This window comes from Saccopteryx bilineata, chromosome 4, assembly GCF_036850765.1.
Source record: "Saccopteryx bilineata isolate mSacBil1 chromosome 4, mSacBil1_pri_phased_curated, whole genome shotgun sequence".
NCBI lineage: Eukaryota > Metazoa > Chordata > Mammalia > Chiroptera > Emballonuridae > Saccopteryx > Saccopteryx bilineata.
This window is the reverse complement of record NC_089493.1, coordinates 150886349-150907913: the sequence shown is the minus strand read 5'-3', so window position 1 is coordinate 150907913 and position 21565 is coordinate 150886349. Positions and strand designations below refer to the sequence as shown.

Here is a 21565-nt window from a genome sequence, read left to right as displayed (position 1 = left end):
AACTCACTGAAGTATTTAGGAGAATAGGGGTATCATGTTGGCAACTCTCAAACAGTAAAGAGATACAAAACTAAGAACATTTGGGGAATCTGAGTGAAAGGTATATGCAAATTGTATCTATTACTGCAACTTTTCTGTAAGTCTGAAATAGTCAAAAAGTTAAAAAAAATACATATATACTGGTTTAGTTAATAAATAATATGGTCACCTTTTATTAAGTCTGGGACTTTATCATCTACAGAGCAATGACTCCCCAGTGTTTAGCACCTGACCTACCTCCCTTCTTAATTCCAGATTGGTCTATGGTACATATTACTGCCCACTCACCACCTCCATTTGGGTTTCTACTTGGCACTTCAAATTTATTTCTGCTTTCTCTACAACAAACAATGGAGTGAAAAGCCTCTTCCTGTGGCATTTTTATATCTGCTATAACATCATTCACTGCATTGCTCAAGCCAAAAGTCTTGAAATCATCCTTAACTCTTCTGTCTGTACTTTCAGCACATTTCATAAATCTAATCACTTCTCACCTCTACCCAATCACCCTAATCCAAGCTACTATTGTATAGATGACCATGTCCTAATCTCTGGAGCCCATAATTTTGTTACTTTTTACATGGTAAAGGGGACTTGCTGATGTAAATCAGTTAAGGATCTTGAGGTAGAGAGATTCCTGGATTTTCCATGTGGGGCCCATATAATCACAGGGCCCTTTATAAGTTTCAAAGGAACACAGGAGAGTGACAGAGAAGGAGATATGATCATGGAAGCAGGGGCAAGAGTATAAGATTGAAGGTGCTATACTATGGCTTTGAAGATGGAAAAGGCAACAATCAGATGGTATTCTGGAAGTCAAGTCCAAATTGGGTTTCACTGAGCTAAAATTATGGTGTCATTACAGGGGCTACATTCCTTCCAGATGCTCTAGGGGAGAATGGTTCCCTTACCTTGTCCAGCTTCTAGAGGCCGCCTGCATTCTTTGGCTTGGGCCCTCTTCCTCCATCTTCAAAGCCAGAAGTATAGTATCTTCAGACCGCTCCATAATTCTGCCTCCTTCTTCCATTTATAAGGTTCCTTGTGATTTTCTTGGGCCCACCAGACAATCCAGGATAATTATCCCATCTCAAAAACCCTTTTTAAAAAAAAAATTTTTTTAATTGATTTTAGAGGAAAGGAGAGTGAAAGAGAGACAGGAAGCTCTGGCCGGTTGGCTCAGCGGTAGAGCGTCAGCCTAGCGTGCGGAGGACCCGGGTTTGATTCCGGGCACACAGGAGAAGCGCCCATTTGCTTCTCCACCCCTCCGCCGCGCCTTCCTCTCTGTCTCTCTCTTCCCCTCCCGCAGCCAAGGCTCCATTGGAGCAAAGATGGCCCGGGCGCTGGGGATGGCTCTGTGGCCTCTGCCTCAGGCGCTAGAGTGGCTCTGGTCGCAACATGGCGACGCCCAGGATGGGCAGAGCATCGCCCCATGGTGGGCCTGCCAGGTGGATCCCGGTCGGGCGCATGCAGGAGTCTGTCTGACTGTCTCTCCCTGTTTCCAGCTTCAGAAAAATGCAAAAAAAAAAAAAAAAAAAAAAAGAGAGAGAGAGACAGGAACATCAATCTAGTCCTGTATGTTCCCTGAACTTCTGGATTATGCTCTAGCCAACTGAATTATCTGGCCAGGGCTCAAAAATTCTTAACTTAATCACATCTGCAAAGTCCCCTTTGTCATATAAGGTAGCATATTCAGAAGTTCCTAGGATTTTGGAGGTCATTATTCTGCCTCCCACATAGCTCCATGAACTTACATGATGAACATGTTGGAATTTCCTGTTCAGTTCTGGGCTCCCACACTGTCAGATACCAACAAACCAGAACAAATTCCAGAACAACCAGAATAGTCACCCCATTTATGGAAAAGCTGAAGGGACCATAGAGATTTCTCTAAGAGAAGAGAAACTTCAGGACTGAACTGATTTGAGCATGATGGGAACTGTATTTTCAAATATTGGCTGATTAGGGATTTTGGTTAACTGAATACAGGCCTCCAGAAATTATAACAATGAATTATAAACTTTCACAAAATTGGGTAATGATCCTAAACTGTAAATGAAAATAAGCATCTTTTTATCATTCATTAGCAATCAGAAGACTCAGCAATGCAATGCCACAAGATCATCTAATTTATTGTTCCTGGATAAAAGAAAATACCTAGTATATTTGGTTTAATTGCTTGATTGGATTACACACTCTTCTGCAAACCTAATCATTTTAATTTAAAAAAGCAGAGTAGACTCAAAATTGTCACAGGGATATAAAGTACAGCATAGGGAATATAGTCAATAATGTAATAAGTGTGGCGCCATGAGCGGACTAGACTTACCAGGTGATCACATGGTAAATTATGTGTCTAACCACTATGCTGTATACCTGAGATTAATATAAAATAATGTTGAATGTCAACTGTAATTGACAAGTTAATTTTTTTAATTAAAAAAGCAAAGTCGACAAACCTTGCTATTTTCATGATGACTTTCACATGATGTAAATCACAAAGAAGGAAAAGGGTCTTGGAGATCCATCAATTAAAATCTTTTCATTATTAATAAAAAGTCGGGGGGAAAAAAGTCGGTTTTACCTAAAAGTTAATATGAAAGGCTGTGGGGGTACAGAAGGCAACCAATGCTTATGCAATGGGAACAAGGTTGAGATTTTTCTTGATGTTTGAAAGCTCGTAAGTTAAAATGTACTTAAAGCTTTATGATTTTCTTTGATCGTGATGCTGCTTCTAAACTATTTCGGACCTCTTGAGTAGCAAAACCAAGGAGTAAGGCAAGTTGAGCAGGCTGGATGTGTAGAGGGCAAGACTAGGCTTTCAGGTCATGCATAGGGATTTGTATCCCAGACCTCCTTTTACTCGCCCTGTGGTCTTAAGCAAGTAAATCAGAACTTACGCAAAGCACTTTTGGGAGTCAGCGTTCCAATCAATGTCCGCTACAGTTGTTATGGCTTGGCTCTTACTTATTCACTTTTTTTTTTTTTTTTTTAATTTTTATTTTTTTTCATTTTTCTGAAGCTGGAAACGGGGAGAGACAGTCAGACAGACTCCCGCATGCGCCCGACCGGGATCCACCCGGCACGCCCACCAGGGGCGACGCTCTGCCCACCAGGGGGCGATGCTCTGCCCATCCTGGGCGTCGCCATGTTGCGACCAGAGCCACTCTAGCGCCTGAGGTAGAGACCACAGAGCCATCCTCAGCGTGCGTGCGCGGGCCATCTTTGCTCCAATGGAGCCTTGGCTGCGGGAGGGGAAGAGACAGAGAGGAAAGCGCGGCGGAGGGGTGGAGAAGCAAATGGGCGCTTCTCCTGTGTGCCCTGGCCGGGAATCGAACCCGGGTCCTCCGCACGCTAGGCCGACGCCCTACCGCTGAGCCAACCGGCCAGGGCTACTTATTCACTTTTGCAAGAAGACAGTCGCAACTGGAAAATGTTAAAATAAGGGTTCTTTAACAAAAAAGTTCAACCCCGAAACAGGAGGTAGTGAATAATGTATAGATGCGGAAGTCACCCATTAAAGGTCAAACCACTCTCCGCCACCAGAGGTTGCAGCATAAAAACCCGGAAGTGCCTCTGCCCCTAACTAACATAGCGGCCAAATGGTTTCCGTTCTCCTCTCCCCAGTAATTGGCCTCCGTGGCTTCTCGCGGTTTTACAAGAAGGTGCCGGCTTAGCAAAACGCCTTTCTCTCCCCCTCACGCGGAAGGCGGTACTACGAAAGAGATACTGTTTGGTGATTGGTTGGGGCGCGTTAGGAACGCGATTACTGGCGTTGGCCTGCGCACGCCAGGCCGTGATTGGTTGCCTAGAGGCGGGGCGACTTGTCCACTGGAGAGGTAACCGTCATGATGAGAAGAGACATGGGTCAGGCTGCCAAGGTGACAGGGCCTGGGAGGTGTTGGATGCGATGCGGCCTATGGATGGTGTCTGAGTGCCGTAGCTGGGGTTCAGGCACTCCGCAGAGGATGTGGGTGGTAGAGGGTTTGTGCTGGTGTGAGGGAGGGAGGGAGGCCGCAGTGGCTCCTAGTTCTTAGTCTACCGGGGTGCCGAGCGTGTTCGTGTTGCAAGACATGAATTCTGCCCGCGGCTCATCCTCCCTCCGAGCATTTGTGTGAGGGCCCCGTTTCCCGTCCTTGGCACTGTGAACGAGTCCCCAAGGCAGTCCTGTGTTCCAGCCGTCCGGTTAGGGGGGAAGTGGATTCTTGTGACTGAGCAGTACATGGGGCTCTGGGGACTAAGGGAACCGGCTCGCGGCAAATTCACTTACCAAAAATAACCACGACACAGAACAGAGACCCAAGTGCTGCCGAGTCACAACCCTGAGGACCTGGTAGCCGGTTCATTTCTCGTCAACTGACGCACGTTCCTGGCCGGTGCACAATTATTAGCGACGAGTTATCTAACCTTAACTATCAGCATAGCCAGTTGGGACCTGTCCCTGTCACTCTGAAACACAGGCATGGAAAGGAGAAAGTGGCCAGTTACAATATGAGAAAAAGCTATGCTTATGGTCAATGACAGGGACCGCCAAGCAATGCCTTTCTCTGCAGACCGTGGGATTCTCAGTAGCTTTGATATACGTCATAGCATCAATAGAAACAATGGTAAAAGGTTAGTCATTCAAATAATATGATAGTCTATAATAGTTAATAGTACCTGACAGCCAACATGTAGCCATACTATCTAGGCATAGTGGGTGGATGCAACAATAAACAGACCACTTTTGCCTTCATACAGAAGTCTAGCAGGTTGACAGTTACTTAATTAGAATTGTATTAAGTACCTTGAGTTGAAAATATAGTGTGTTTTGTGTTCATATAAGTGGGATTTAGCTATCTGGAAAGAAGCAAAAAGACAAAACAAAAAAACCACCTCTCATAGAAGTTTAAGTTAGGTTTGAGACCTGAAGTTTGGTTGTAAATTAGCTAGGAGAAGAGAGAAAAAGACCATTTCAGAAAAAGGAAGTAGCATAGGGAAAGTGCTTGAAAAAATGGGAAGTTGCTTGGAAAACTTGAATACAGATAAAAGGACTCATTACCAAAAACTACTTTTAGCCAGGCTCACTATGTATATAGCAGGGGTCCCCAAACTAGGGCCCGCAGGCTGCATGCGGCCCCCTGAGGCCATTTATCCTGTCCCCTGCATGCGGCCCCCTGAGGCCATTTATCCTGTCCTTCTGGAAGGGGCACTTCTTTCATTGGTGGTCAGTGTGAGGAGCATAGTTCCCATTGAAATACTGGTCAGTTTGTTGATTTAAATTTACTTGTTCTTTATTTTAAATATTGTATTTGTTCCCGTTTTGTTTTTTTATTTTAAAATAAGGAATGTGCAGTGTGCATAGGGATTGGTTCATAGTTTTTTTTATAGTCCGGCCCTCCAACGGTCTGAGGGACAGTGAACTGGCCCCCTGTGTAAAAAGTTTGGGGACCCCTGATGTATAGAGTACACCTATACTATGTGTGTATTCAATGTACAAAAGTAACCTTTGATGAAGTAAGGCACAGCAAATAAGGAATTATCATACGGTGTAGTAAGTACCCATCGCTGGGAATATACTCAGGAGGGGCATATTACTCAGACTTAGAAGGAATAGGTAAATAATGACTACAGTGAAATCTAATACAGAAATTATACCTTACATCCTTAAAATTAACTCATTATGTGTTATAGAATTGAGTACCTGAAACCTGTATTACTGTGTTAACTAGTGTCACCGTAATACTTCATTTTTCAAAAAAAAATTGAGATAAATATCTGAGTAACTTATCCAAGCTTACAGTAAGTGGCAAAGTCAGATTCAACTTGATCTCACTCTAAAGAATACATTTTGTATATACACTGCCTAAATTTGCCTTATTACTATAAGTAAAGGGGGAAGAAAAGACAATCTATGACTTAGCTTTCTGCTTTTTTTTATTTTTTTAAGTGAGATGAAGGGAGCTAGAGAGACAGACACCCACATGTGTCCCACCTGGCAACCCCCATCTGGGGCCAATGCTTGAATCAACCTAGCTATACTCAGTACCCAGGGCTGACACTCAAACCAGTTGAGCCACTGGCTGCTATAGGGGAAGAGAGAGAGAGAAGGGGGAGAGGGAAGGGAAGAGAAGCAGATGGTCGCTTTTTGTGTATTCCATGCCCGGGGATTGAACCCAAGATGTCTGCATGCCGGGCCAATGCTTTATCCACTGAGCCAGCTGACCAGGGCTGGTTCTTGCTTGTTAATAGAAGTTTATTACAAGTCTTATTAGCTCTGATAGCTCCAAGACAGTAATGATGACCTCATCTTAACTTGATTAAATCTGCAAAGAACCTATTTCCAAAAGATCACATATGCAGGTACTAGGGATTAGGACTTTGGTATTGGTACTGGGGATTAGGACTTTAACATGTCTTGGGGGGGACACAATTCAAGCCATGACAGTATAAATATACCACACATTTTATTTATCCATTCATGAGTTGATGAACATTTGGTTTGTTTCTACTTTTTGACACTATTATGAATAATACTACTATGGACATTCATGTATAAGTTTTTGTGTAAATTCATGTTTTCATTTTCTTGAGTATATACTTAGGAATGTAATTTCTGGGTCATATGATAATTCTACATATAACTTTTGATCAACTGCCAAACTGTTTTCCAAAGCATCTATACCATATTACATTCCTACCAATAATGTGTAAGTTTCAACATTTCCACATCCTTCCCAACATTCATTTTTTACTATCTTTTTGACTATACTCCTCCTACTGGAGTGAAGTAGTATAACTGAAATTTAAATTTGAATTTCTCAAATGGCAGATTGTATTAAGCATTTTATGGCTTTAATAGCCATTTGTCTATCTTTGGAGAAATATCTATTCAAATCCTTAGCCACCTGACTTGTGGTGGCACAGTGAATAAAGCGTTAACCTGGAATGTTGAGGTTGCTGGTTCAAAACCCTAGCCTTGCCTGGTCAAGGCACATACAAGAAACAACTACTACGAGTTGATGCCTCCCACTCATCTACACTCCTTTCTATCTCTCCTTTCCCTAAATCAATAAATAACCCCCCCCCAAAAAAAAAAGCAATCACAAAAAACAAATCCTTTGCCTATTTAAAAAAATTGTTATTGAGTTGTAAAAGTTCTTTGTATGTTCTAGATAACTAGCCCCTTATCAAATATATGATTTGCAAATACTGTATTCCCATTCTGTGGAATGTCTTTTCTCTTTTTTGATACTATCCTTTTCCTTTCTATTTTCATTTATTTTCTTCTTTTTCTAAGTGAGAGGAGGGGAAATAGAGAGACAGACTCCTGCATGTGTCCGGACCAGGATCCACCTGGCAGCCCCCATCTGGGGCCAATGCTCTGCCTATTGGAGTCATGCTCTCAACTTAGCTATTTTTAGCACCTGAGGTGAAGCCTCCACAGAGCCATCCTTAGCGCCCAGCGCCAATGCACTGGAACCATTTGAGAGCCATAGCTGCAAAAGGGGAAGAGAGAGACAAAGAGGGGAGAGAGAGGGGTAGAGAAGCAGATGATTGCTTCTCCTGTGTGTCCTGACTGGAATTGAACCCAGGACAATCATATGCTGGGCCAATGCTCTACCATTGAGCCAACCTGCCAGAGCCCCCTCTCTCTTTTTAAAATAAAAATTTTAATAATAATAAAGGTGATAAATGTGTAAAGATTAAGAAATAGTAGTAAAGAGAGACAAATATACTATTATGGAAAATGATTTGACTTTGGGTGGTGGGTACACAACACAGTCAACAGTTCAAGTGCTATAGAAATGTTTACCTGAAACCTATGCATTCATTGATCAATGTCATCTCATTAAGTTTAATTTTCTCAATAAAATTATTAAGAAAAATAATTTTAAGGGAAAAAAGGAGTTGGCCAGTTATTTCTGCATCCTGATACTATGTTACTGTAGAGCCCATGCAGTCCCTTAGCTTATATGCCTAAGGAAACCCAGACTCATGCCAGCTGATGGAGGAGGAGGAGGAGCAGGAGGTGGTGACATTTGCCTTACAGACATAAATTGCCCAGTTTATGTCACCAATCATTGATACTTTCTACTCAAAGAGTTTTCTGAGAAAGCTTATTTCAAGTTCACAGGAAGCTCTGAACAAGATCAGATGTGAAATCTGATCCTGTAAACTCAACTCTGGGAAAGAGCTACACACTAATCTCATTCCAAATTGATAAGACTAAACCCTCACTATTGTGGATACTGGAATTGGAATGACCAAAGCTGATTTGATCAATAATCTAGGTACTGTTGCCAAGTCTGGGACCAAAGTGTTCATGGAAACACTGCCAGCTGGTGCAGTTATTTCTATGATTGATCAGTTTGGTGTCAGGTTTTCCTTGGCCTATTGGTTGCTGAAAAAGTAACCATGATTACCAAATGTAACAGTGATGAGCCTAGGAGTCTTCTGCTGAAGGATCGATCACAGTTAGGACTGATACAGGGGAACCCATTGATCATGAAATAGAGGTTATCATGTATTTGAAAGAAGACCAGACTGAATAGGGGGAAGAGAGAGAGATATAGGAGATTGTGGCAAAACTCGATTTTTTTGGCTACCCCATTACTTTCTTTGTGGAGAAGGAACATGATAAAGAACTTAGTGATGATGAGGGTGAAGGAAAAGAGAAGAAAAGGAGTCCAATGACAAACCCGCAATCAGAGATGTTGGTTTTGATGAAGAGGAAGAAGAAAAGTATGGTGGCAAGAAGATGATCAAGAAGTACAACAATGAGGAAAAACCACCTGACCAGTGGTGGTGCAGTGAATATACGTCGACCATAGATGCTGAGATCCCAAATTTGAAACCCTGAGGTCACTGGCTTGAGCGCAGGTTCATCCACCTTGAGTGTAGGATCATAGACATGATCCCATGGTCACTGGCTTGAGCAAGGAGTCACTGGCTCAGCTGTAGTCCCCCTGTCAAGGCACATATGAGAAGCAATCAGTGAACAAGTAAAGTGCCGCAACTACATGTTGATACTTCCCATCTCTCTTTCTTCCCCCCTTCCTCACTTCCCCTTTCTCACGTACAAACACAAAAGAACTGGGAAAAAAAAGTCAATTAGGACCAGAAATACTGAATATTATTAATGAAACATGGGAAATTGTACAAGAGCTTGACTAATGACTGGGAGGATCACTTGACAATGGAACATTTTTCAGTTAAAGGACAATTGGAAGTGAGAACCCTTCCTTTTGTCCCAAGATGTGCTCTCTTTGTCCTATTTGAAAATAGTATAAAGAAAAGAACATTAAGTTGTATGTTCACAGTTTATATCATGGATAACTGTAAGGAGCTAATCCCTGAATATCTCGATTGCATTAGAAGTGTGGTGGACTCTGAGAATCTTCCTTTAAATATTTCCTGGGAGGTGTTACAACAAAGCAAAATTTAGAAAGCTATCAGAGGCTCTGGCCAGTTGGCTCAGTGGTAGAACATTGACCTGGCATGTGAAAGTCCTGGTTTTGATTCCTGATCAGGGTACACAGGAGAAGTGACTGTGACCATCTTTTTCTCTACCCCTTCCTCTCCCCGCTTTCTCTCTCTTTCCCTCCTGCAGCCATGACTCCGATTGATTCGAGCACATCAGCCCCTGGTGCTGAAGATGACTCTGTGGAGCCTCCACCTCAGGCGCTAAAAATGGCTCAATTGTGAATATTGGCCCCAGATGGGGTTGCTGGGTTGATCTCGATCTGGGCTCATGTGGGAGTGTGTCTCACTGTCTCCCCTCCTCTCACTTAAAAATAAAATAGTTATCAGAAAGAACTTAAAAACTGCTTAGAACTCTTCATTTAACTGACAGAATATAAAGAGAAGTACAAAAAGTTTTATGAGCAGTTCTTTAAAAATACTAAACTTGGAATACATGGAGACTCTCAAAATTGGAAGAAGCTTTCAGAGCTATTAAAATACTATGCACATCTGCTTATGACAGTGGTTCTCAAAGTGTGTGCCAGGGCACACTGGTGCGCCCTAGAAGATTTCCAGGTGTGCCGTATGGTATTCCAGAGAAATATGTGCCTGTTGAGGACCAAAACACCAACAGGGTTTTTGGAGTTTAGATTTTTGGGGGACAGAGGTGTGGGGAATTGGTTGTAAGCTGACAGTCTGCCCAACCCCTCACCTCACTTGCCTGATTAAGTTGCAAAAGACTGTTAAGCTGTGGTGCTGGATTGTTTACACTACCTTCCATGTTCCCCAGAAAGACTGGAGGCAAGTTTCTTCTATCCTCTGTTTGGTGTAAAGTTAAGATGATATGTATGGTGGGGGTTTTCTGCACTCAACACAAGTAGGAGTAAAAAGAGAGGAATTCTTCAATGTATTGACAAGGAAATGAGAGTTTGCCTTTCAAATATATGCCTAAACATTGAAGAAATCACTAGGACACATCAGGCTCATGTTTCTCATAAACACAAGAATGAAAAAACTTAACACATTTGTGCTGGGACCTGCCGAATTTACTAAATCTTACTAAGAATGTATCTATATATATAAAAAGATAACTTTTTTGTCATTTTTTAATTTTAACCCCTTTTTTATGAATTCTAAAAAGCATAACTCAAAAAATATAACATAAAAATGTTTTTTAATGTCAGAATAAATTGAATTTTGTTGTATTTATTTTGCCTGATTACCATAAAAGCACTCTTGGACTTTATATTTTTTTCTTTAATATTTGACTTATTATATTTCTCAGATATTTGTATCATATATAGTGCGCCTACAATTATTTGTAGAATTTTAAATGCGCCCTGACTTCAAAAAGTTTGAGAAACACTGGCTTATGATGATGAGATGGTTTCCTTCCAGGACTATTGCACAAGAATGAAAGAGAACCAGAAAGACATCTATTACATCACAGGTGAGACTAAGGACCAGTACCTAACTTGGCCTTCCTAGAGCATCTTCAGAAGCACAACCTAGAAGTGAGCTATATCAGTGTTTTCCCCCCAGTGGTATCAACATCATTGTGGTTAACTCCTTCTGGGACTGCAGGAAAATTCTGGCAGACCAGCACTGGTCGGTGGACTGGAGGGGTAGGGGTGAAAAACACTGATATGTGATTGAACCTATTGATGAACATGGAGAGAAAGACTTTTGTGTGAGTCACCAAAGAGGGTTTGGAACTTCTAGAAGTTCAGGTAAAGGAAAAAAACAAGTTTGAAAACTTCTGCAAAAGTATGAAGAACATCTTGGAGAAAAAGGAAAAGATGATAGTGTCAAGCCAATTGGTGGCATCACCAGACTGCATTGTCACAAGCACCTGCTGTTGAAAAGCACACTATGGAAAGAATCATAAAGGCTCAGGCCTGAGAGAAAGCTCAACAATGGGTTACATGGCAGCAAGGAAACACCTGGAGACAAACTCCAACCATTGCAACATCAAGATCTTAAGGCAGAAATCAGGCTGACAACGATGACAAGTCTGTGAAGTCCTGCTTTATGAGACTATGCTGTTGTCTGGCTTCAATCTGGAAGATCCTCAGACACATGATGACAGAATATACAAGATGATCAAACTTCATCTTGGTGTTGATGAAGATGACCGCATTGCTAATGACAGCAGTGTTGTAACTGAGGAGATGCTGCCCTTCAAAGGAGATGATGCTGTGTCACGCATGGAGGACATAGACTAAGCTCACTTGAAGAATTACCTGTACACATGTTCAATACTTTTAAAAAATGTTTTTAATTTAATTTATTGGGGGAAACACTGATTAACATAATTATACAGGTTTCAGAAGCCCAATTCTACAACACATCTCTGCAGGCGTCCCCAAACTACGGCCCGCGGGCCGCATGCGGCCCCCTGAGGCCATTTATCCAGCCTCCCACTGCACTTCCAGAAGGGGTACCTCTTTCATTGGTGGTCAGTGAGAGGAGCACTGTATGTGGTGGCCCTCCAACAGTCTGAGGGACAGTGAACTATAGGTCAAATCTTCATCCGTCACCATTTTTCGCCCTATACCCTCTTCCTCCACCCCCACCCCACAACTGCTGTTGTACATGTCTGGGAGGGGTTTTTTTAGTCCTTTTTTTTTTTTGTCTCTCTCTCTCTCTTTTTTTTTATTTTTTTTTTTACAGGAACAGAGAGAGGGGTAGCTAGGAACAGACAGACAGGAACGGAGAGAGATGAGAAGCATCTATCATCAGTTTTTCGTTGGGACACCTTAGTTGTTCATTGATTGCTTTTTCATATGTGCCTTGACCCAGGGGCTTCAGCAGACCGAGTAACCCCTTGCTCGAGCCAGCGACCTTGGGTCCAAGCTGGTGAGGGTTTTTTTTTTTGTTTTTTTTGGGGGGAGGGGGGTTGCTCAAGCCAGATGAGCCCGAGCTCAAGCTGGCCTCGGGGTCTCAAACCTGGGTCCTCTGCATCCCAGTCCGATGCTCTATCCACTGCGCCACCGCCTGGACAGGCTTTTTGTCTCTTTTATATCCCTCCAACTCCCCCTACACCACCCCAATAGCTGTTAGCCTACTCTCCATCTATGAATCTGTCTCTATTTTGCATGTTAGTTCATTTTGTTCATTAGATTCTACATATGATTGAAATTGTATGGCACTTGTCTTTCTCTGACTGGCTTATTTTCACTTAGCATAATGCTCTCCAGGTCCATCCATTTTGTTGTGAAAGGTAAGATTTTCTTTTTTATGGCCTTGTAGTATTCCATTGTTAAATGTACCACAGCTTTTTTATCTACTCATTGACTGGTAGGCACTTGGGCTATTTCCTTTATTCCCTCTGATAATATATATTCAGGGATTTTTTTTCTTTATTTTTAATAGCATTTTAAAAATCTATATGGCATGACAATAACTACTTACAGGAAAGATAAGGTTTCTTTCTGCTTCTAAGTGTATAATACTGTGATACTTTAGGTACTAAAGCAGAGTTTTTCAAGTTTCATGCTGGTGTATTTCAACCGAAAGAGGTTATGTTTATTGTGAGATGTGTATAACAAACTCTATGTGAGTTTGTTAACTGTGGTCTAAAGTGTTTATTTCTCAAGAGAATTTCTTAGTAGACCAAATCTTTTGTCACTGAAGTGTTCTGAGATACAATGTACATGGTTAAAACAACTTTCATTCCTAGGATCTACTTCTTAAATCTTTTATCCCCTGTAGTTATCAACTACATCTATGGCCTCTAGAAATTAGTATGTTAAGCTGAGCCAACTTGATGAGAGTGACTACCCATATGACTTATTTTTCCAAAGAAAAATATTATTTAGAGTAGCAAAATTATAAGCAGACTTAGCTATGTTGTAAAGCCGTTAGAAAGTAACTTAGAGCAGATTTTGTGAATGGAAATACACTTCTCAGGTCACATTCTGCTTTTAAAAGGTTATGACAGCCTGACCTGTGGTGGCGCAGTGAATGGGGCATCGACCTGGAAATGCTGAGGTCACTGGTTCAAAGCCCTGGGCTTGCCTGGTCAAGGCACATGTGGGAGCTGATGCTTCCAGCTCCTCCCTCCTTCTCTTTCTCTGTCTCTCCTCTCTAAAAATGAATAAATAAAATAAAATAAAATTTATAAAAAGGTTATGACAAATACAGATGAATTAAAGTCTTGAAGAAATAGTGGTGCACAAATACCAGTATGTGTCTACTTCTTGCTACATATGCCTGATTCCTACTCCCAGAAATAATAGCTTTTAGTCATTTTAACTATTTCTTTTGATATTTGTTTACCTTCATGTTTCTAAACAAGCTTAAACTGCTATTTATTTATTTTCTTTTTGGAGATAGTAATTGTTGACTAAACTATGGAGGTTGAGAACTAAACTCCCCCTTACTCTCTGTTCCTCTCAATATAAATTTTTTTTTTTTTTTTGTATTTTTCTGAAGCTGGAAACGGGGAGAGACAGTCAGACAGACTCCCGCATACACCCGACCGGGATCCACCCAGCACGCCCACCAGGGGCTACGCTCTGCCCACCAGGGGGCGATACTCTGCCCCTCCCAGGCGTCGCTCTGCCGCGACCAGAGCCACTCTAGCGCCTGGGGCAGAGGCCAAGGAGCCATCCCCAGCGCCGGGGCCATCTTTGCTCCAATGGAGCCTTGGCTGCGGGAGGGGAAGAGAGAGACAGAGAGGAAGGAGGGGGAGGTGGAGAAGCAAATGGGCGCTTCTCCTGTGTGCCCTGGCCGAGGATCGAACCCGGGTCCCCCGCACGCCAGGCCGACGCTCTACCGCTGAGCTAACCGGCCAGGGCTCAATATAAAATTTTGATGGATCAGTTTTCATTTCTGATATCATTTGACAATAAAACTTACCCACACCTTAGCTCTCTAATATAAATATATAATTACATTACCTTTAATATCTGACACTTAGTTCTTCTTGAAATTATTAACTTCTTTGTTTTATCATTGGTTAGTTTCCTACATATCTATTCCCAAACTGAACAAAACTAAAGTCTACCAGTTTTATTTTTTCCCTAGTAACATCTTTTCTGGGGTAATTCAGGTTTTCTCTGTAGTCCAAACTAGTTGCTTCCTTGGCTGGTGGCACAAATGCTGAGCTGTATTTGTCCTTTACCATCATCTCTGCCTCTCCTGTGTTGGACCACCTTTTTCCTGATTCCTATGCTTTTTTCTTTGTGCTTCATCCCTTGATTTGGTGGAGCACATGTAGTGGAACACATATAGTGTTCCAAGAAAAGATGTATGACATGTAATAAGAGACTGCGTTTCTGAAAAGGTCTATTTGCCATTGTAGTTAGGTGATAATTTTTATGTATGGTGTTCAGAGCTGGACATTTTTTTTCAAAACTTGAAGATATTATATGGCTCTGGTCGGTTTGCCCAGTGGATAGAGTGTTGGCCCGGCATTCATATGTCCCAGGTTGAATTCCCAGTCAGGACACACAAGAGAAGCGACTATTAATTTTTTTTTTTTTTTTGTATTTTTCTGAAGCTGGAAACAGGGAGAGACAGTCAGACAGACTCCCGCATGCGCCCGACCAGGATCCACCGGGCACGCCCACCAGGGGCGACGCTCTGCCCCTCCGGGGCACCGCTCCCCCACGACCAGAGCCACTCCAGCACCTGGGGCAGAGGCCAAGGAGCCATCCCCAGCGCCTGGGCCATCTTTGCTCCAATGGAGCCTTGGCTGCGGGAGGGGAAGAGAGAGACAGAGAGGAAGGAGGGGGGGGGTGGAGAAGCAAATGGGCACCTCTCCCATGTGCCCTGGCCGGGAATCGAACCCGGGTCCCCCTCACGCCAGGCCGACGCTCTACCGCTGAGCCAACCAGCCAGAGCAGAAGCGACTATTTGCTTCTCTTCCCCTCCCTCTCCTCATTCTCTCTCTCTTCCTCTCCTGCAGCCAGTGGCTTGATTGGTTTGAGTGTCCATCCCCAGCGCTGAGGAGAGCTCCGTTGATCCAAGCTCATTAGCCTCAGTTACTAAAAATAGCTCCGTTGATTTGAGCATCAGCCCCAGACAGGAGCTGTTGAGTGGCTTCCCCGTCGGGACGCATGCAGGAGTCTGTCTCACTGTCTCCCTTCCTCTCACTTAAAAAATAAAATAAAATAAAAAATATATAGTATTGTCTTCTCACAGTGATGCTATTTGGAAGTCACATACCATTCTGATTTTCTACCCTTTATATGTGAACTGTTGCTCTCTCAAATTTTTCTTTTTATTCGCCTTGTGCTGAATGTACATCATAATGAGCTGTGGTAAGGGTTTCATGTTGGGCACTTGGTGGAGCACTTTCAATCTAGTAACTCATGCAACTTACTTGGTGAAATTTTCTTTATTTATTCTTTCTTTTAATTTGTTTTCTCTTGTTGGAGCCATCTAGACCAATCCCTTAATTTTCTGATCTCTTCTCTCCTCAGTTTCTTTCTCAGTTTTATTCTACTTTCTGGGTAGTGTTTCTCAATGTAATCTTTGTTCTCATTCATTTGACATCCCAGAGCTCTTGGGAGTTTTCTGAATGTTCCTTTTCTAATTTAACTTCTTTTTGTTGTTATTCTATGTTTGCAGTAACTTAGGAGTTAATTGTAGTTCTTTGGTTTTTGTTTTATTTGTATGTTTTCTGTTACTCATTTCTTGTTTCTGTTTTGCCTTTGAAGTTGTAGTTTTTCTAAAATATTTAAAATAGTGCCTAGCACACAAGATATACTCAATAAATGTTAGATATTATTTTCTAGTGAATGGACTGGAGGAGAAGAGGGGAGGGTGACAGAGTGACAAATCTTTGTAAGTAGTCTAAGAGGGAGATGGGGAACATCTGAACTTAAATAGTTTGGTGGTTTGGAGACTAGACAAAAGATTAGCCATCCTGAGGTTTCCATGTGAAAAGTAAAGTAGATTTAAAGGTGACCTTGAGATTGCTGCCCTGAGAAATTCCATGTCTTCTATAACTGAAATTGAGAAGACAGGAGAAATTTAACATTGGGGAAATAATATTGAGTACTTTTTTGGACTTGAGAAGTGTGAGGTGGCTTTAGCCTGTCACTAAAGCCTCTTCACAGTCTGTCTCCTACCAAAGTACCAGGCTCTTTTCTCTCCATTTGCGGGGGGGGGGGGCACAGTCTTAGAAGATTCAGAAGTCTCAGCATTCTACTTACCTTTTGAGTATTCATAATTGAACTTGCCTAAATTACCTGAAACATTTTTCTGGGCTCTCTTAAGATATAGTAAGTTCATGAGTTTGTGTATATACGCATCTCACTTTAAGAACAGACAAAGGCCTCAACATGTTAAGAAAAATGGTAATAATACTTACTAGACTGGTAAAGTTGCTTACTTTAGCAGACTGGTTTTGGCAGGGGGGTTATTGGTTTTTTAACTATCCTTGTATTGTTTTGTTTCAAATAACTTTGTGTTATTTTTGTAAATAAAGTTATTTTTTTAATTTAAAGATAATAATCAGTGTAAAGGTATTTTGGGAAACCCCAGTTTTCATCAATGACTTTGAAAACTAGTCTAAGAGACAAACAAAAATAATAATTGTTTAAATCTTGTAATTACGTAAAATGTAACTTTTTTTGACATCTGAGTTCTGATTTTCTTGATAGGTTTTACAGCTCTTTAAAACATTGCACAGAACCAGACAACAAGTTTTTAAAAATGATACCAGAGCATTAGAAGGTAAGTTTATTTTTTTTTCACTTTGGAACAAGTCCATTCTTCAGGTGGCTGCTAATATATCCAAGAGACCCTGAATAGTCAAGACTTGTCATAGGGAATGACCTTCACTATTTCTTCCCTAATGTTATATGTTATAATTTTTTGAAGAGTATATACTTAAAGTCATTTCTCTATTTTATAATCAAATTTTCACACTCTTTAGGACCAAGTGCTACCATATTGTTAATGCCTTGTGTCATTTTAGAAGTGACAGCAACTATGAAGGAGAATCTATCCCAAAGAGTTCCAAATTCAGTATTTCACTGTTTTAGGTGGTTCCTATCTTATCTGGAAGTCAAGAGCTTTAAAGCTTAGTTCTGTGTTGGTCATGTTCAGTTCCAATCCTCATTCATACATTTCTAAACTTCTTTAACCTAGGTAAAGTGTCTCCACTATCCCTAGGAATTCAAGTGTTTGTTATTCACCAAAAATAACTTCTTGAATATTAAAGTATATTATATTGTACTTTACACAAATTTCTCATTTAATTCATATAACAGCCCTGTGATGTAGTTGCTATTATAATTTTTATTTTTTCAGATAAGAAACTAACAAAATATAAAAGGATTTGCCCCACATTATATTTAGTAAGAAGTAGAGTTAGGATTCAGCCTAAACAGTCTAGCTCTAAAATGCAAAGTCTTAACCACCTTACATATTGAAATTATAAGCATAGAAGGAAGATTTTATGATTATTCTCAATCAGAATAGCATACTTTTGTTGCTCTAATTGTTTTTTTTAAGATTTTATTTATTGATTTTATAGAGGAGGGGGTGGACAAGAAGTAGTTGCTTCACTCACTCTAGCTGTTCCTTGGTTGCTTGTCATATGTACCCTGACTGGGCAAACCCAGGGTTTCGAATTGGCAACCTCATCATTCCAGTTCAGCGCTCTAGCCACTGTACCACCGCCGGCCAGGCACTGTAAATGTTTTTAAGTGCGATAATTATAAGAACAGCTTATATTGTATATTTACTAAGCACTTACATGGATCATTCCATTAAATGCTCACAGCAACACAATAAGGCAGTTTGTCAGATTAAACTGAATTATGCTGTTATAATGATGCCAAAGATTTAGTGGTGTGTGTGAAGAAAAGTTTTATTTATCACTCACTTTACATATCAGCCAAGGCACTTAATTAAGGCTGTGTATCTTTAATTTATGTATGTATGTGTGGTTTAATGTGTTTGTATGTATTACTACTAAGTTTACCATCTTAAAAACATTTTTATTTAAATTTTTATATTTTTAGGAACAAAGCATTGCATTGGATTTATTAGAATCTAATAGGTAAAGGTACACAAATGAAATTGGATAAAAGGCAGGAAACAGCCTGACCAAGATGGAGGCACAGTGGATAGAGCATTGGCCTGGGATGCTGAGGACCCAGGTTCAAAACCCCAAGGTTGCTGAGTTGAACGTGGGCTCACCAGCTTAAGCATGGGATCGCCGCCTTCATCAACTTGAGCGTGGGATTATAGACATGACCCCATGGTCACTGGCTTGAGCCCAAAGGTCATTGGCTTGAAACCCAAGGTTACTGGCTTGAGCAAGGGATCACTGGCTCAGCTGGAACTCCCCAGTCAAGGCACGTATGAGAAAGCAATCAATGAACAACTAAAGTGCCACAACTCTGAGTTGATGCTTCTCATTTCTCTCCCTTCCTATCTGTCTGTTCCTATCTGTCCCTCCCCCTAAAATAAATAAAAGGCAGGAAACAAAAATATAGTGCTAAAGGTTTATACTGTATTAGGTTTAATTACAAATTTGCCAGCCTGTCAAAAGCTCCCCAAGAGACTTCTTTAATAAGTTCCTTATTTTTATACTTTGTTTTACATGGGACAAAACTATTTTCTCTACTAGAGAAGTAGTCGTTCATAATGAATAATATGTAAATTATTGGGACAGGAATTTTAAATTAGAAAAGCAAATAACTGTGTACTTTTCTTTCTGTAGCAGCCAGAATAAAGATAAATGAAGAATTCAAAAGTAATAAAAGTGAAGCTTCTCCTAAGAAAATAGAAGAGGTACAGTAATTGAATTTTTCAAATATAATAACGCTCTTCTTTTGTTTTTTTGGGTTTCTTTTAATTGAGTTTATTGGTGTGACACTGGGTAAATAGTAAAACTCCTGTAAATTTTCATAGCAACTAGAGGAAATGATGAAAATAGAGGTGTTATATGAAATAAAAACCTTGATCATTAAAGCGCTATAGATAACCCTTACTTATTTGGTATGGCTCACCTCATCCGGGTCATGTGCCTACACCCATAAGGCAGCAGGTTGCCTGGTGAAATGAACATGGATATAGTCATGGTTAAAACAAGAGCAGTTGAATCAATAGCAACACCCACAGCAATGCTGTCTTCACTTTAGGCAAATGACTGAAGCTAAAGAGAATGAGTGCTATAATAAGTTAGAACTACAGAGGAAATGTCTACTCATTTAGGTCAACTAGACAGATTTTTTTTTCTAATTCATATGTTGGCAGTGTTAGTTAACCAGCCACAATTATAAACTACTTTTAGTTTGCTTCTATATTTGCATTTTAGTCACTTATTCTAATTGAAGACAGTCTACTGACATTAGTTTGTGAGCTCCCTAGTACTTCCAGTGAATGTTTATTAAAAAATACACAATGATTTGTTCCCTGTATAAAATCATGCTGTGTATATACCCTATCGCAGTTCTGAGCTTCCTAAATTTTCCTGAATCTGACCTTGTATAAATATAGGGAAAGGACCCATAGGAAGAAAATGAAGAAGGGAAAATTATTTGCAGAGGTATTTATGATTCCAAGAGTCAGTTTGGTAAAATGGAAGGTATAAATTAGAGAAATTCTTCCATGTTTAATAGAATTTCTACATGATAAAGAAATTGGGGGGCCCTGGCTTGGTAGCTCAGTTGGTTAGAAGGCCATCCTACATGCCAAGGTTGCAGGTTCAGTCCCTCATCAGAGCACATACAACAATCAACTGCTGATGGCATGAATAAGTAGAACGAAAAAATCAATTTACCTCTCCCTCCCCATCTCTCCCTCTCCTTCACTACCCCTTCCTCTCTCTTTCTCTAAAATCAATAACTTAACATTTTTAATAAGATAATGCTTTGTTATAAATGCTTTTCTATATATCAAAAAATGCTATTTTTGAAATAGTAACTACACTGCTCACAAAAATTAGGGTATATTTTATTGCTTCACATTCATTTTGAAATATCCCCTAATTTTTGTGAGCAGTATATTTGTAATAATCAAGCTATTGAGACAATGAAATAGGTTAAATATTTCTATCCCATAAAATAAAGAAAAAGGGAAAGTTTTCTTTTTTTTTTTTTTTGAGGCTAAATAGCATGTTATTAAACAATGAATAGGTTAACAATGAGATCAAGGAAGAAATAAAAAATTACCTGGACAAATGAAAATGAACACACAACAACCCAAAATCTATGAGACACTGAAAGCAGTCCTGGGAGCAAAGTTCATAGCATTACAGGCCTACCTCAGAAAGCAATAAAAAGCTCAAATAAATAATCTCACCCTACACCTAAAAGAACTAGAAAAAGAACAACAAATTAAGCCCAGAGTAAGTAGAAGGAAGGAAATCATAACAATCAGAATAGAAGTAAATGGCATAGAGACTAAAAGCAATACAGAATATCAATGAAACTAAGAGCTGGTTCTTAGAAAAGGTAAACAAGATTGATAAACCTTTAACCAGACTCATCAAGAAAAAAAGAGAGGACCCAAATAAACAAAATCAGCAGTGACAGAGAGGAAGTAACAACCAGTATCACAGAAATACAAAGGATTGTAAGAAAATACTATAAACAACTATTTTCCAACAAGTTGGACAACCTGGGCAAAATTGATATAGTTGTAGAAACATACAATCTTCCGAAACTGAATCAGGAAGAATAAGAAAACCTGAGGAGACCTATTACAACTAATGAAGTCAAAGCAGTAATAAAACTTGTGTTTAAAACCTGAGGACAAACCCTACTATTGATGACTTTCAATTATCACAAGCAGTCAGGGAAGCCATCAAAAGACTTCCAGTACAAAAGCTACAAGTGTGTAGCCTTGGCTGACAGACACTGTAAGTAGACACTTTTATAATACCTGTAGGCATTATAGATAAGAACATTTAAAGAATTTTCTTAAAATAAAAACAAAAGATGAAGATTTAGTGAAACTGCAATAATTATTTTTATCCACGTGTTAATAACTTATTTTCCTTAAACATTCTTAAACAGAGATAGTAACTAGAAACTAATTTAATATTTAAATCCTTGTTTTATAAGGTTTTAGCTTACAGAAAAAACTAGATACCAAAATAGCATCTGTATCCATG

At 40.2% G+C, this 21565-nt stretch overlaps 1 protein-coding gene and 1 pseudogene across 2 annotated transcripts in view; both read left to right on the top strand.

The window, feature by feature from the left end:
* The first annotated feature begins 3661 nt into the window (after nucleotides 1–3661).
* LYRM7 (LYR motif containing 7) overlaps nucleotides 3662–21565 on the top strand; it is a 34570-nt gene continuing 16666 nt past the window's right edge. The window contains exons 1-3 of one of the 2 annotated variants that reach the window (XM_066272244.1): nucleotides 3662–3917; nucleotides 17097–17169; nucleotides 19169–19239. In XM_066272244.1, the coding sequence (XP_066128341.1) occupies nucleotides 3885–3917; nucleotides 17097–17169; nucleotides 19169–19239 (177 nt within the window). In that variant the 5' untranslated portion in view covers nucleotides 3662–3884. The remainder of the gene's footprint in view (nucleotides 3918–17096; nucleotides 17170–19168; nucleotides 19240–21565) is intronic. The other variant, XM_066272243.1, reaches the window with a different exon arrangement.
* On the top strand, nucleotides 4554–11928 carry LOC136334001 (heat shock protein HSP 90-alpha-like; annotated as a pseudogene).